The sequence below is a fragment of the Schistocerca americana genome, chromosome 6 (assembly GCF_021461395.2).
Source record: "Schistocerca americana isolate TAMUIC-IGC-003095 chromosome 6, iqSchAmer2.1, whole genome shotgun sequence".
Taxonomy (NCBI): Eukaryota; Metazoa; Arthropoda; class Insecta; order Orthoptera; family Acrididae; genus Schistocerca; species Schistocerca americana.
Window position 1 is genome coordinate 380600292 of NC_060124.1, and position 16849 is coordinate 380617140.

Here is a 16849-nt window from a genome sequence, read left to right on the forward strand (position 1 = left end):
ATATATATATTCCTTATATCAAGGAAATCAAGGGAAGACTGACGCTGGCTAATTGAGAAGAACCTTCTACTTAACAAGAACATTAGCTTCACCAGTAAGAAAAGATCTGTAAAGACATGTGTGTGAAGTGTTCTGACATTCGTATGTGAAATCTGGACGTTAGTAAAGCAGGAGGATGGTCGCATAGAAGCTGCCAGAATGCGGTGCTGGAGAAGAATTGCACTAACTAGCTGGACTGACAGTAAATGAAATGAGATGGTTCTACAAGGAATAAGTGAGAAGAAAGAACTTCTGAATGTGATAGAACAACGCAAACCAAAACGTATTAGACACTTAATTAGGCATGATATTATTTTAGCAAACATTTTTGAGGGTAAGATAGTAGGGAAGAAAACGAGGGAACGACCGAAGTTATTCTATATAAAAAACATGATCAGTGAGATGGGATGTTCTTCGCACATGCAGATGAAGAGGACTGCTGAGGAGAGAAGGCTGTGGCTGCAGACATAAAATTTAGCCTTTTTAAAGAAGAAGAAAGAGAGCTGAAGCCTACATTGTTTACTCCTAGGACACATGCTATCGGCTGGCCAGTTCTATCTGTAGAGTTGTGTATGTGGTGAGATGTGGTATGGACTCTCCAGCAACGCGGCAAGGTTGGAATCAATAGTGCTTCTTTTTAAAAACAGTCGTAGGTTCCACAATATTCCATATTAACTTAAGAACAACGCGTTTCGCCCTTTTATAGTATGAAGTAGAGAACGAAGGAGAAACCAAAAAATGCGTATTACCTCATGGAGGCCACGACAGGTATAGCAGAGCAGAACAGGACTTCGCGTACAATCTGTAAATACAGCCGTACAAAACGACCCCGTATTCACATAGTGCATACATATGAATGATAGGAACTCATGCAAAATACTGGGCCGGTAGTAATGACAGTCACCGTGAGGCGTTGTCGTCGACTACATAGTGTGATAACGGCGAGCGTAAAATTCAAATACTAATGGATTAATTCAAAAGTAAATAGAAACGTAATAGAGCACATGGAAATGTAAGCAATACTGGACATCCTAGATGGAATGCTATGCACAGACGCATAGAAAACCCGCTCGAAAGCAGCTAAAAAGGTAATGTTCCACTGCATACACCTGACAAGCGACGTTTCTCTAGCTAACTTATTCGGTCGGTTCTTTAAGCTTATTTTGGTTTTATAGCAGTTCAGAATGGAACCAAGCCGAATTTATTGTATTCTTGTATTTTCAGATGAGCCGACGATGCCTCATCCGGGCAAATTGTTCTTACGTTAATAAAGAACGTTGTGCAACCTACGACTCTTTTTTAAGTAGTAGCAATAGAAGATTGCTGTATCGCCTCACCGAGATGTAATGGAATTATTTTGAACAATGTTTATTGAGCGACATGTATTGCGAATACATAGAAAGAAGGATCCTTTATTGTATGATTATATGATAGCGGAACAAACACTGGTAGCAGCTACTTCTGTAAAATATCTGGGAGAATGCGTGCGGAACGATTTGAAGTGGAATGATCATATAAAATTATTGGTTGCTAAGGCGGGTACCAGATTGAGATTCGTTGGGAGAGTCCTTAGAAAATGTAGTCCACCAACAAAGGAGGTGGCTTACAAAACACTCGTTCGACCTATACTTGAGTATTGCTCATCAGTGTGGGATCCGTACCAAGTCGGGTTGACAGAGGAGATAGAGAAGATCCAAAGAAGAGCGGCGCGTTTCGTCACAGGGTTATTTGGTAAGCGTGATAGCGTTACGGAGATGTTTAGCAAACTCTAGTGGCAGACTCTGCAAGAGAGGCGCTCTGGATAGCGGTGTAGCTTGCTGTCCAGGTTTCGAGATGGTGCGTTTCTGGATGAAGTATCGAATATATTGCTTCCCCCTACTTATACCTCCCGAGGAGATCATGAATGTAAAATTAGAGAGATTCGAGCGCGCACGGAAGCTTTCCGGCAGTCGTTCTTCCCGCGAACTATACGCGACTGGAACAGGAAAGGAAGGTAAATGACAGTGGCACGTAAAGTGCCCTCCGCCACACACCGTTAGGTGGCTTGTGGAGTATAAATGTAGATGTAGATGTAGATGTAGAACAGGAGTATTCTTTATTGCTTGATGCCTTCCACACAGTATTTCAAAGATAGCGGCGCAAGTGCCGGAGGTGGCTACATTCGAATTGGTGTAAGAAGGTCCCTGACAGCTAGCAGCACTGTGGCCAGCTCTCAGATGCGTAGCACTATTAGCTGCATGCAAAAAACAATAGTTGTCTATCTAGCTGCGACAACACTGAGGTGGAGCCTTAGAGGCGTTTACAGAATTGCGTTATGTGATAAGCTGAGGTAGACGTGAGCTGCTGCCGTGCATAGCCCACTGCAGTTGTCTGGCACCTTTTTACAGCGACTCGAATGTAGCAAGCAACAAGCGACATCTCCAGCGGATTGCTGCGACAGTGGCGGCTGGCAGTGAGCAGCGAACTTGCGGATGCCAGTCGCCTAGGCGTGGTGATGTAAGACTAAGATAGACGGCGCTCAAACACCGCTGGTGTTCCAAGATACTGCTGGAAAGCGCGCAGGTCCCGCATAGAACCCTCGAAGACTGGTTGTAGTCTCAGGGGATGGCACCCGCTAGGCGGCCTGGCCTCGGCAGATCGAGTTCAAGACCCAGAACTATTAGTGCAAAATGACTGCTCTTAGATAAGCAGCTTCGCCGAGTTGGTGAATGCGAAATAATTCTGGTCCTACGTAAGTCAGTAATTGGGTTGAAGGCTTTATACGGTCACTTGTCGACCAGACCGGTGTGTCAATAGAGGACAACATAAGGAAAATTGAAGTTAAAATTTCGTCTTTAAAAAATAATTCATGCAGGAGACTCCCGTATGGAGGAAATAGTGACAGAAATAACTGGCACTCAGAAGCAGCTTAAAGAGTTGAAAAGAAGTAAGTTAAAATGTCTGTATGCAATCCCAGTTCCGTCATCAGCAATTGCCCATCAATTAGCTTGCACCTATAGGAAATTTCTAGCCTAGCGCAAAGCCACAACCGACTGGAAAAAAGAGCAAGTGATTCCTCTATACTGGGTTATTACAAATGATTGAAGCGATTTCACAGCTCTACAATAACTTTATTATTTGAGATATTTTCACAATGCTTTGCACACACATACAAAAACTCGAAAAGCTTTTTTAGGCATTCACAAATGTTCGATATGTGCCCCTTTAGTGATTCGGCAGACACCAAGCCGATAATCGAGTTCCTCCCACACTCGGCGCAGCATGTCCCCATCAATGAGTTCGAAAGCATCGTTGATGCGAGCTCGCAGTTCTGGCACGTTTCTTGGTAGAGGAGGTTTAAACACTGAATCTTTCACATAACCCCACAGAAAGAAATCGCATGGGGTTAAGTCGGGAGAGCGTGGAGGCCATGACATGAATTGCTGATCATGATCTCCACCACGACCGATCCATCGGTTTTCCAATCTCCTGTTTAAGAAATGCCGAACATCATGATGGAAGTGCGGTGGAGCACCATCCTGTTGAAAGATGAAGTCGGCGCCGTCGGTCTCCAGTTGTGGCATGAGCCAATTTTCCAGCATGTCCAGATAGACGTGTCCTGTAACGTTTTTTTCGCAGAAGAAAAAGGGGCCGTAAACTTTAAACCGTGAGATTGGACAAAACACGTTAACTTTTGGTGAATTGCGAATTTGCTGCACGAATGCGTGAGGATTCTCTACCGCCCATATTCGCACATTGTGTCTGTTCACTTCACCATTAAGAAAAAATGTTGCTTCATCACTGAAAACAAGTTTCGCACTGAACGCATCCTCTTCCATGAGCTGTTGCAACCGCGCCGAAAATTCAAAGCATTTGACTTTGTCATCGGGTGTCAGGGCTTGTAGCAATTGTAAACGGTAAGGCTTCTGCTTTAGCCTTTTCCGTAAGATTTTCCAAACCGTCGGCTGTGGTACGTTTAGCTCCCTGCTTGCTTTATTCGTCGACTTCCGCGGGCTACGTGTGAAACTTGCCCGCACGCGTTCAACCGTTTCTTCGCTCACTGCAGGCCGACCCGTTGATTTCCCCTTACAGAGGCATCCAGAAGCTTTAAACTGCGCATACCATCGCCGAATGGAGTTGGCAGTTGGTGGATCTTTGTTGAACTTCGTCCTGAAGTGTCGTTGCACTGTTTGACTGATGTGAGTGCATTTCAAGCACGACATACGCTTTCTCGGCTCCTGTCGTCATTTTGTCTCACTGCGCTCTCGAGCGCTCTGGTGGCGGAAACCGGAAGTGCGGCTTCAGCCGAACAAAACTTTATGAGTTTTTCTACGTATCTGTAGTGTGTCGTGACCATATGTCAATCAATGGAGCTACAGTGAATTTATGAAATCGCTTCAATCATTTGTAATAGCCCTGTATAAGAAGCGTAAAAGAAAGGACCTGCAAAATTGCAGAGCAATAACCTGAACATCGGTTTGCCATAGTATTCATGATTATATTTTAAGTTTGAATGCTGCAAACTTCCTTGAGACAGGAAAGCTTCTGTTTGGAAATCGGCACTGGCTTAGGAAGCATCCGACCTTTTCTCGTAAGATATCCTGCCGACCACTGGTGAAGGCCAACAAGCACGTTCCATTTCCGTTGATTTCCGGAAATCGTTTGACACGGTGCGCCACTGCAGATTGATAACGAAGATCATAGCATATGGAATGGGCCCCCAGATGTATGAGTCACTCTAACACTTCTTAAGTAATAGAATCCAGTACCTTGTAATGGATGGCGAGACAAGGGTATCGTCAGGAGTACCCCACAGTAGTATGGTAGGACCACTGTCAGTCTCTGTATACATCAATCATCTGACAGACAGGAGGAGTAGTCTGCGGCTTTTTGCTGATGATGCTGTGGTGTACGGGAAGGCATCGTCGCTCAGTGATTGCAGGAGGGTACAGTATGAGTTACACAAAATTTCTGGTTGGTGTGATGAATGGCAGCTTGCTCTCAATGTAGAAAAATGTAAGTTAATGCAGATGATTAGGAAAAACAGTCCCATAATGTGCAGCATTAGGTATGCTGCTTGACACGGCACATCGATTAAATATCTGCAAGTTAAGTTGCACAGCGATGTGAAATGTAACGCGAATATAAGAACCTAGTAAGAAAGCGAACTGGGAGAATTTCGGGAAAGTATAGTTCATGTCTAAAGGAGACCTGTATAGAACACTAGTGCTACCCATTCTTGAATACTGCTCGTGTTTATGGGATCCCCATCAGTTCGGATTAAAGGAAGACATTAAAGCAATAGAGAAATGGGCTGCTAGATTTGTTACATGTAGTTTTGATCAGCACTCGATTACTTCCGACCTGCTGCATGAATTTTATTAAGAATCTCTGGAGTGAAGACACTGTTCTTTTCGTGAAACAGTATTGAGCAATGAAACTATTTGGTTCCAGAGACTTTTTCAAGCCTGAAACATCTATAATGTATACATGCTGGCTGAGGCGTCGAACGAAATTTTGTACCAACGCCAGGGTTCGAACCCAGGTCTCCTGCCCACTAGGCAGATGTGCTAATACTACGACACCCTGGCAGAGTCGCTTTTCACACTGCTTGGTAGGAATGCGAAGCCACTTTGCCAGGGCGGCATAGTATTAGCACATCTGCCTAGTGAGCAGGAGACGTCAGTTAGAACCCCGCTCTTGGTACAAATTTTCATTCGATGATTCAGTCTGCATACTTACAGTGCCAAGAGAATTTGGAGAACCCGCATTTACGGCTAACTGCTGTATGTTTCTACTACCACCGACGCACATTTCGGGAAGGATTACGAAGACATGATAGAGCTCCTTTGAAGGCACATAGAGAGTCGTTTCTCTTTTCCCCCATTTGCGAGCGGGACAGAAAGGGAATGACTAGCAGTGGCACAAGGTACCCTCCGCCATGCACCATATGGCGGCCTGCGCAGTATGTGTATGTAAATGTAGATGTTTTATGACAATTTTTTTTTGTCATCATTCTACTGAATGTTTTGATGCGGCCCGCCACGAATTCCTTTCCTGTGCTAATCTCTTCATCTCAGAGTAGCGCTTGCAACCTACGTCCTCAATTATTTGCTTGACGTATTCCAATCTCTGTCTTCCTCTACAGTTTTTGCCCTCTACAGCTCCCTCTAGTAGCATGGAAGTCATTCCCCCATGTCTTAGCAGATGTCCTATCATCCTGTCCCTTCTCCTTATCAGTGTTTTCCACATATTCCTTTCCTCTCCGATTCTGCGTAGAACCGCCGCATTCCTTACCATATCAGTCCACCTAATTTTCAACATTCGTCTATAGCACCACATCTCAAATGCTTCGATTCTCTTCTGTTCCGGTTTTCCCACAGTCCATGTTTCACTACCGTACAATGCTGTACTCCAGACGTACATCCTCAGAAATTTCTTCCTCAAATTAAGGCCGGTATTTGATATTAGTAGACTTCTCTTGGCCAGAAATGCCTTTTTTGCCATAGTGAGTCTGCTTTTGATGTCCTCCTTGCTCCGTCCGTCATTGGTTATTTTACTGCCTAGGTAGCAGAATTCCTTAACTTCATTGACTTCGTGACCTTCAATCCTGATGTTAAGTTTCTCGCTGTTCTCATTTCTACTACTTCTCATTACCTTCGTCTTTCTCCGATTTACTCTCAAACCACACTGTGTACTCATTAAACTGTTCATTCCGTTCAGCAGATCATTTAATTCTTCTTCACTTTAACTCAGGATAGCAATGTCATCAGCGAATCGTATCATTGATATCCTTTCACCTTGTATTTTAATTCCACTCCTGAACCTTTCTTTTATTTCCATCATTGCTTCCTCGATGTACAGATTGAAGAGTAGGGGCGAAAGGCTACAGCTTTGTCTTACACCCTTCTTAATACGAGCGCATCGTTCTTGATCGTCCACTCTTATTATTCCCTCTTGGTTGATGTACATATCATATATGACCCGTCTCTCCCTATAGCTTACCCGTACTTTTTTCAGAATCTCGAACAGCTTGCACCATTTTATATCGTCGAAGGCTTTTTCCAGGTCGACAAATCCTATGAAAGTGTCTTGCTTTTTCTTTAGCCCTGCTTCCATTATTAGCTGTAACGTCAGAATTGCCTCTCTCGTCCCTTTACTTTTCCTAAAGCCAAACTGATCGTCACCTAGCGCATTCTCAATTTTCTTTTCCATTCTTCTGTATATTATTCTTGTAAGCAGATTCGATGCATGAGCTGTTAAGCTGATTGTGCGATAATCTAGCACATGTCAGCTCTTGCCGTCGTCGGAATTGTGTGGGTGATGCTTTTCCGAAAGTCAGATGGTATGTCGCCAGACTCACATATTCTACACACCAACGTGAATAGTCGTTTTGTTGCCACTTCCCCCAATGATTTTAGAAATTCTGATGGAATGTTATCTATCCCTTCTGCCTCATGTGGCCGTAAGTCCTCCAAAGCTCTTTTAAATTCCGATTCTAATACTGGATCCCCTATCTCTTCTAAATCGACTCCTGTTTCTTCTTCTATCACATCAGACAAATCTTCACCCTCATAGAGGCTTTCAATGTATTCTTTACACCTATCTGCTCTCTCCTCTGCATTTAACAGTGGAATTCCCGTTGCACTCTTAATGTTACCACCGTTGCTTTTAATGTAAATAATTACGACATAAAAAATATTAGCTGCTACTGACTCGCCATTTGTATGAGGAGGGCGACAGCAAATGAGTATCCGGGACGTGCAGACATCAATCTTCTACTGGATGCGTGCATTACACTTCACCAAATGGACAACGTCGACATTCAAGAAATATTCCAAACGAACCATTAACTTGCACCACGAATACCAAAAAAAAAAATGGTGTGTAACAGTGATCAAGGTTTGCACCATCGAGATCGAAGGCGAACTCCTTGGGAGTTACAAACAGTGCAGGAAGTTCAGCTTGGTGTCCACTCTTAAAGAGTGCGTATAGAATAATATTGGTGCAACGGAGTGATGAGAACTGTTACAATGTGACGCTACCGAATGCGAATCAGTCTGCCGTGCAGTTTAGAGTGAAACGGTCTATCCTTTAATCCGTAGCTGCAAATACCGCGATAATGTATAGGCACGGAGAAAACGAACCTCCAGAGGCTGAACTTGTCCAGTGGTTCCAGTTGGTATGAACTGTAATGGACTGACAAGGCAGCCAGTCCACAGTGACGGGTAGCCGAAAGAAAGGCACGCGTACACGCACGCCGACTGGAGTGACTTCTGTAACAGCATAAGTAGTGAATGGTAGCAAGAAAAGTATGCAGCTCCTCGAATACTTATCTTTTAATTCCTCATTGGTTTACAACGTTCTTGATGAGACATTTCATATGATAACTTTCAAACTATGTAAGGCTAATGGCGCCTTGCTAGGTCGTAGCCATGGACTTAGCTGAAGGCTATTCTAACTCTCTCGGCAAATGAGAGAAAGGCTTCGTCAGTGTAGTCGCTAGCAAAGTCGTCGTACAACTGGGGCGAGAGCTATTCCGTATCTCGAGACCTCCCTTGTGGTGGCGCTCGGTCTGCGATCTCACAGTGGCGACACGCGGGTCCGACATGTACTAAATGGACCGCGGCCGATTTAAGCTACCACCTAGCAAGTGTGGTGTCTGGCGGTGACACCACATGAACTGCAATTCCAAACACTTTTTAGGGAAGAATAGTTGGCTCCAAAGGAGCAAGATTTTAATAAGGAGTCCAGGGATGAAGGGAAAGCAACTTATTTTGACCAGCTATTGGCCAAGAACAGTGCTCATACCATACTTGTAGTTCTCTTACGCCCATTTTCCCTCTTAGCTTGCTGTGACGTAAATATTCCCATACTGCCCTTGCAAAATCTCGTACACGAAAATGAATCGTAGGAGACGGAGCACTTCTAACTTTTCGACACTGCAGCAAATAACTTTCCAGATAATTACTGTCCAGATTAACAATCGGCATAATTGCATACGAATGCGTTAAGGCGTTGATTTTAGTTGATCTTCATACAGCTCTCTTGGTACGTCTAACTTCCAGGATTCCTTTCATATGCATTTCCTCTTCAAATCCCTGTTGGTCTGGATTGAAAACAAATTCCTTACTGAGCTATGGTGTAAGTTTGCTTCTTTTATCCACAAATATTTGGGCCGATTCTGCAGTTTGCTGCGCATCGTCAGGTTGACGCTTTGCTTGAAATTTTCTTATCTTAGATATTCTAATTCTATAACACTGTTCGAAGTTGTGCAACCATCCAATGCTTCACTTGAAATTAATGTAATCTATCTCACGCGCAATTTGATGTGCTCAACACGTCCTTGAAACGTGCAAACGCTAGTTTTTGTAACAGGTGCACCTTGTCCTCCCTTGACTATCCATAGTTTTTCTTATGCATTACACGCTCATATTGCTGCATATGTATTCGAAATCTGCTCATAATTTTTTTTCTTTTTTTTACTATGCTGCGGCTGATCTTCCACGTAGGTAATTATGTTTAGAGCCCGCTCCATGTACAATGATTGTCCTTTTGTTCTTTACTACGTTTCATTGGAAATGAGTATTGTGGCTCCCTGTCCGACAAGGATGATGAATTCCATGGCTCGAGATCTGTTTCAATATCACTTTCATTTTTGAAGCACGTGTCGTCATCACTGTACTCCTCATGTACATTGTCCGCACAGTCGAGCGTATACGACACCACACATTCTACTGGCTCATCTTGCAGAAATGCTGATATTTCATCTGCAGCTTCTTTCTCTCTCTGCGGAATGCCTTGTTTCCCCTCTGGTAAATTTCAATTTCACCAGCTGTTACTGTAAATATAATGCAATGTTTGCTTTATATCTTGTTGCTATTGCTCTGCTTCGTATCAACGATACCAGCACTATAGTAATGTTTTGAGTTACTCCTCGATTAAGCAGCTCAAAAAAATGGTTCAAATGGCTCTGAGTACTATGGGACTCAACTTCTGAGGTCTTTAGTCTCCTAGAACTTAGAACTAGTTAAACCTAACTAACCTAAGGACATAACACACATCCATGCCCGAGGCAGGATTCGAACCAGCGACCGCAGCGATCTCGTGGTTCCAGACAGCAGCGCCTAGAACCGCACGGCCACTTCGGCCGGCTAAGCAATTCAACTAAACTCCATGACCTCGTGCTGTGCTTATCGTTGGATAACTCCAATCAGCCTCCCCTGTTGCCCTTATCACCCAATATTGTGGTTGTATGGTGTACAGCGTATAGGGCATCGAATGCCGTAAACATCATTGGCATTTTGCGTTCACGCACTAAAGAGGTTTCTTGTGAGGATGTGAAATGCGCGGGTAACTGGCCAGCGTATCACTTGGCTGGCTGCGAAGGCCTTTCTGTAGCTCAGTCAGTAGCACATGGTAGTGGACATACCATCTGAACCACATTCCGCCCAATGTAAACATCTTTCACATGATTGTAGCTCCACCAGATGCCTAAATGGTGTCCTCTTGTAACATAGTATGCATTTCCTCATAAGATGCATGCTGTACTCACATCCCACCATTTCTCCTTACTTTGGGCGTCAGATGGTATCGAACCGGTGCTAATTTGTTCACCCTGTGAGTAGAGATACACGTCTGAAGCAGTCTGTGGGCGTCAGATGGTATCGATCCAATGCTAAATTCAGTCGTCCTGTGAGTTAAGGTACATGTCTAAAGCAGTCGCTTCTGGTCCTCATAGTGAGGAAATGTTAATGGTTAGCACGGCTATTACTTTACAGTGCAACTAATACTTGCTGCCCTAGTTTGCACACACTCAGGATGCTAATATATGAGAAAGAAAACTCTCACTTCTATGAAAGCAGATCACGTAGCCGCTAGTATGCAATTAGAAACAGTTTTTTCCGCAGTATCCTCTCTGCCATAAGTGCTAGTCTTGTAAGTTTCACAGGAGAGCTTCTATGAAGTTTGGAAGGTTGGAGACGAGTTACTGGCGGAAGTAAATCTGTGAGGACGGGCTGTGAGCCGTATTAGGGTAGCTCAGTCGGTAGAGCACTTTCCGGCGAAAAACAAAAGTTTCGATTTAGAGTCTCGATCCGCCACACAGTTTTAATCTGCTAGGAAGTTTCATACCAATGCACACTCCACTGCAGAGTGAAAATTTCTGTTTGGAAAGGAATAGCTTTTTGTAATGTTGTTCATCTTCTAGATAGTGCTTTAAGAGGTCTATTGTGTATGCAATGTCAAAGGAAAAATCTAGTGGTCTACATAATGTAAGATACTCATAATAAGTGCAAGCTCAACTTCTGTGTGTGCAAGAATATTGTCAAGAACCATACCTGCGGTGTATACTCATTCGCGGCGAGCCTGAACCATGAAGAAAAGTTTTAAGACGCTGATCCCGTTGCTGCCAGAACGTTTTGGTTTACAACACCCTGTGCCTTATATGATTCCTTAAAGATTTGGTCATTCGGTTTGTAAACTCAATATTTTCGGCTCTATTGCAGTGCGCATATCTGGTATGTGATATAGACTGGGATAGCCTCAGTTACGTCCATTATTTCTTCTTCGTTCCCGCCCAGGCCTTTCCTTTAGGATTGGACCCTCTCAGCTGTAGGGCACTATCAGGTGTACAGGGCCAGATAATGAAAACTGAGAAGACATGGATAAACACGATACTGCAATGTACAGTACAGAAGAGTTCAGTAATGATCTTTATGGTAACTGTTGAATATGTAGAACGTCCTAATCACAACACGTCAAACAATCCCCCACCACGACATTGGGTGCCTGTTGTTGGTGTTGTCGATACGTGACGCCGTAAGAGGAAAATATGAAAGCGAATCAGAGACGAATAGAGAATTACTCCGGCAATGATACAGGCCGCAAATGGGGAATTTCACTAACGTAAGTGACTTTGACAAGGAGCAAATTGTCATGACCAGGCACCAAGGAACGAACATCTCGGAAACGGTGAATCGGCTGTTCGCGTGCCATAGTGTTGAGAATCCATGGAAACTGGTCGAAGACGCTGAAACCGCAAGTAGGCGACAAGTATTGGTCGTCCATGACTCACTACAGAACGTGACGGTTGCGGGCCTGCTCCCTCTGTAAAGCAGAACAGGCTGGGATCTGAAGTGCCGTAGACACTGGCGAGCAGATTGATGCCGTATTCCTGGACTTCAGGAAGGCATTTGATACGGTTCCGCACTTACGTTTAGTGAAAAAAATACGAGCTTACGGAATATCGGACCAGGTTTGTGATTGGATTCAGGATTTCCTAGAAGAAAGAACACAACATGTCATTCTTAACGGTTCAAAATCTGCAGATGTAGAGGTAATTTCGGGAGTACCGCAGGGAAGCGTGATAGGACCTTTATTGTTTACAATATACATAAATGACTTAGTTGACAACATCGGTAGCTCCGTGAGGCTATTTGCAGATGACACGGTTGTCTACAAGAAAGTAGCAACATCAGAAGACTCGTACGTACTCCAGGAGGACCTGCAGAGGATTAATGCATGGTGCGACAGCTGGCAGCTTTCCCTAAACGTAGATAAATGTAATATAATGCGCATACATAGGGGCAGAAATCCATTCCAGTACGATTATGCCATAGGTGGTAAATCATTGGAAGCGGTAACGACCGTAAAATACTTAGGAGTTACTATCCGGAGCGATCTGAAGTGGAATGATCACATAAAACAAATAGTGGGAAAAGCAGGCGCCAGGTTGAGATTCATAGGAAGAATTCTAAGAAAATGTGACTCATCGACGAAAGAAGTAGCTTACAAAACGCTTGTTCGTCCGATTCTTGAGTATTGCTCATCAGTATGGGACCCTTACCAGGTTGGATTAATAGAAGAGATAGACATGATCCAGCGAAAAGCAGCGCGATTCGTCATGGGGACATTTAGTCAGCGCGAGAGCGTTACGGAGATGCTGAACAAGCTCCAGTGGCGGACACTTCAAGAAAGGCGTTACGCAATACGGAGAGGTTTATTATCGAAATTACGAGAGAGCACATTCCGGGAAGAGATGGGCAACATATTACTACCGCCCACATATATCTCGCGTAATGATCACAACGAAAAGATCCGAGAAATTAGAGCAAATACGGAGACTTACAAGCAGTCGTTCTTCCCACGCACAATTCGTGAATGGAACAGGGAAGGGGGAATCAGATAGTGGTACAATAAGTACCCTCCGCCACACACCGTAAGGTGGCTCGCGGAGTATAGATGTAGATGTAGATGTAGATGAAGGCAGAGTACAGTGCTGTAGCAGGCACTGGTCTTTCGGAGCACATCGTTCAACTCACGATGCTGCTCTGCAGCAGACGAAACCTACTGGTCTCCATGTAGACAAAGCCACATCTTCAGTTACGTTTGCAGTGGGCACGTGATCATCGAGATTGTACCGCGGATTGAAGGTAACATGTCGTCTGATCAGATAAATTACATTTCTTATTAGATCAAATCCATGGTCGTGTCCACAGACGCCATCAGCCAGGCAAACAGCTGCACGATGCTTGCACCTCACTACAGATGCTGGCCGGTGGCTTCGGTATTACGCTTTGGGGGACATTCAGCTGGTGTTCCATGCCACTTTTTATAGTAAATGAAAGCACCATGACAGCTGTGGACTACGTGAAGATTGTTGCGGACCACCTGCATCCTCTTTATGCTTGATATCTTCCCCGATGACAATGGCATCTTCTAGCAGGCTAACTATCAGGGTCAAAATGCCAGAGAGAGGTTGCAGTGGTTTGAGAAGCATGATGCTTTTGATTAGATTAGATTAGTTTTTCGTTCCATAGATCCGTGCTGAGGAGACCCTCGTGGATGTGGAACATGTCAATTTTTTTAAAAGAAGCTGAAATAACAAAACTAATAGTATGAATATATACAATACATCATTTGTTTCTATTAAAAAATTCGTCGATGGAGTAGAAGGAGTTGGCCACTAGTAAGTCTTTCAGGCTCCTTTTAAACTGATCCTTATTTGTAACTAAATTTTTTATGTTTGGTGGCAAATTATTGAAGATGAGTGTTCCTGAGTAGTGGACCCCTTTTAGAACTAAAGTAAATCCTTTTAAGTCTTTGTGCAGATCATTTTTATTACTGGTATTGTACGTATGAACTGAGCTGTTTGTTGGAAAAAGACATATATTATTTAGGACAAATTTCATTAAGGAGTAAATATACTGAGAGGCAATAGTTAGTATACCCAGTCCTTTGAGGAGGTTTCTACAGGACGTCCGTGAATTTACTCCACAAATAATACGTATTACACGCTTTTGGACTCTGAAAACTGTTGGTTGACTTGAAGAGTTACCCCAAAATATTATACCATATGACATTATGGTATGAAAGTAGGCAAAGTATGCAAGCTTTTTCATTTTTATGTCGCCTATGTCTGCTAACACTCGAATTGCAAATACAGGTTTGTTAAGGCGTTTCTGCAGTTCTGTGGTGTGCTCCTCCCAACTGAATTTATTATCAAGTTGTAATCCCAGGAATTTAAGACTGTCAACCTTTTCTATCTGCTCTTCTTGATACTTTATGCAGATGCTGGGTGGAAACCTCTTACAGGTGCGTCTTTTCGAAGTTTAATGTCAGTGAATTGGCTTTAAACCATTTATTAATATCCAAGAATTCACGATGATGTCTTGGCCACCAAATTCTCACGATCGTTAAACCTGTGTGCAAGTCTTCATACAACTGAATTGATATCAGTCACCAGCTTCGTGACCCCAACCACCAACCCGTAATTTACGACAATTGTGCTCTTCATAGACGACTGGTGCCACTTAGCTCTGGAAACATACCAAGAACTTTTAGAATCTATACCACGCAGAGTCGCTGCTATATTGCGTCCCAAAGGAGTTAACTTGGGGACCATAATCTTTTGTCTCATCAGCGTGTAGTACTCATTGATGTATACACATTGATGTATACTGCCACTGATGCAGTATAATTGGGACAACTATCAGATATTGAAGAGTACTAGGCGATTGGCACACAGACCATGTGAAAATCATCTACAATGTACAGGGTGATTTACCTGCACCTAAAGCTGGGTTTAATACAACTCGCAACACCTACAGACACCACGCGCAAGATTTTCACTCTCTCTCCCTCGCTACGCATAAACTATTAATCCTCCAGTAAAAATGAACAGGACGTTTGGAGTAATTTCAATGTAGTCGAATTCTGTATGGAGATGCGTTTTCACTGGAGGCTGTAGTTTTCGAAGTATTCAATAAAAGCCTAAAAAGTGTCCTTCAAACGCGTTTTTGTCAATAAATAGAAAACAGTGGCCTCCAGCAAAAATGTCTCTCGGTACAAAATATAAAGTTTAATTATATTAAATTTCCTACAAAACGGTCCTGTTCATTTCTTCAGCGGAACTAATAGTTTGCACATAGCGAGCGAGAAAATATGAAAATTCTTGCGTGAGGTATTCGAAGGTGTTGCAGGCTGCATAAAACCCAGCGATAGGGGTAGCCGAATCGCCCTGCATTACTGCTTATATGAAACTAAAAAAGGCTAAGAACAAATCCTGAGACAAGATTGACAAGTACACAGGTGAATTTTGAGGGCGAGAGTATTTAATTGTGTTCTGTGACTGAGAACCATGAGACCATGGAAACATTTTTTGTATATATGATACAATTGCATATTGTACGCATTCAACTTGTGTTCAAGACTGCTCACAACAGTGTTTCCACCAAGATAACTAAGGTAGTTAACCCAACAAATTGTTCTGTGTCGATCTAATGAAGATCAAGGATTCCGACCATCAAAAAGCGGAAAATCTGATCAGATTCTTCAAGTACGTCAATCGAGTGCATTCCATTCCACTAACAATATCTCATTCACTGCCTTTCTTATCTATAAATAATAAATGTATATGTTTTCATCTCAAATTTTAAGCATGTAATTAAATTACTTTTCAAACATTGTTCTTTGCAATGAATTTACGAAATAATGAACACACATCCCTTGTAGTAATAATGGTTACTTGCATTCACTTGATTACGTTCTTGTTACTTACACAGCATAATTCTGTTTTCTGCCGATAGAGGCCTCCTCCTCCGACGCAAATGTCGACCGACAGCATGACGCAGTCTGCCAGCTGGGGTCCCAACTACGGAGCAGTGGAACAGACGCTAGCATCGCAACAACCGCCCCCTTTCTCCAACCACATCGAGCCCGTGCAGCCAGAGAACAGAGACGCTTACTACAACTACGGGGACAAAGACAGCGGTTTCTAAGTGCAGAAAGTTACACAACTTTCTTCACCTACGCTGTTCGTGCGGCCTGATTTGGCGAGGGATTTTTAATGTGATAGCGATAGAAAATAGCGTCCAAGAAAATCCACAATCTCTTGTGATTACTAATAAAGAACAAAAGACGGTTGTTAGTATGTTTTGTTTGGAGAGCAATTCTATAATCGAGCAATAAGCAATACTTGTGCTTTGATATCTTGCTCTTGCATGTAATGTTAGAGTTGAATGCGTGGGGACTGAAATGCAGTATTCTGTTTCTACTGTGACTTATTTGTATCTGACATTAATTTGTTTACTTTGTAAGTATATATATGCAATAAAGCAATATTAGAACATCGAAAGTGGTACTTCAGACATCGTCCGTGTAAATAAAAATTCAGTGAACCTGTCTTTAGTTGCAGTACCTTAAATAGGAAAAGAGAGGCGAGAAGTAAATTTTTTTCACAGCTGCGTAAAGTAATATTTATATAAACAGTATAGTTACAAATACTGAACCTTTGGTACAAACACGGAATACGTGCACAAATAAACAAATT

General features: G+C 43.0%; 1 protein-coding gene across 1 annotated transcript in view; it reads left to right on the forward strand.

The window, feature by feature from the left end:
• The window catches only part of LOC124620158 (vesicular glutamate transporter 1), a 210413-nt gene extending 193824 nt beyond the window's left edge, over window positions 1-16589 (forward strand). The window contains exon 12 of the mRNA XM_047146828.1: window positions 16107-16589. Coding sequence (XP_047002784.1) covers window positions 16107-16298 — 192 coding nt within the window. The 3' untranslated portion in view covers window positions 16299-16589. The remainder of the gene's footprint in view (window positions 1-16106) is intronic.
• The last annotated feature ends 260 nt before the right edge of the window (window positions 16590-16849 follow it).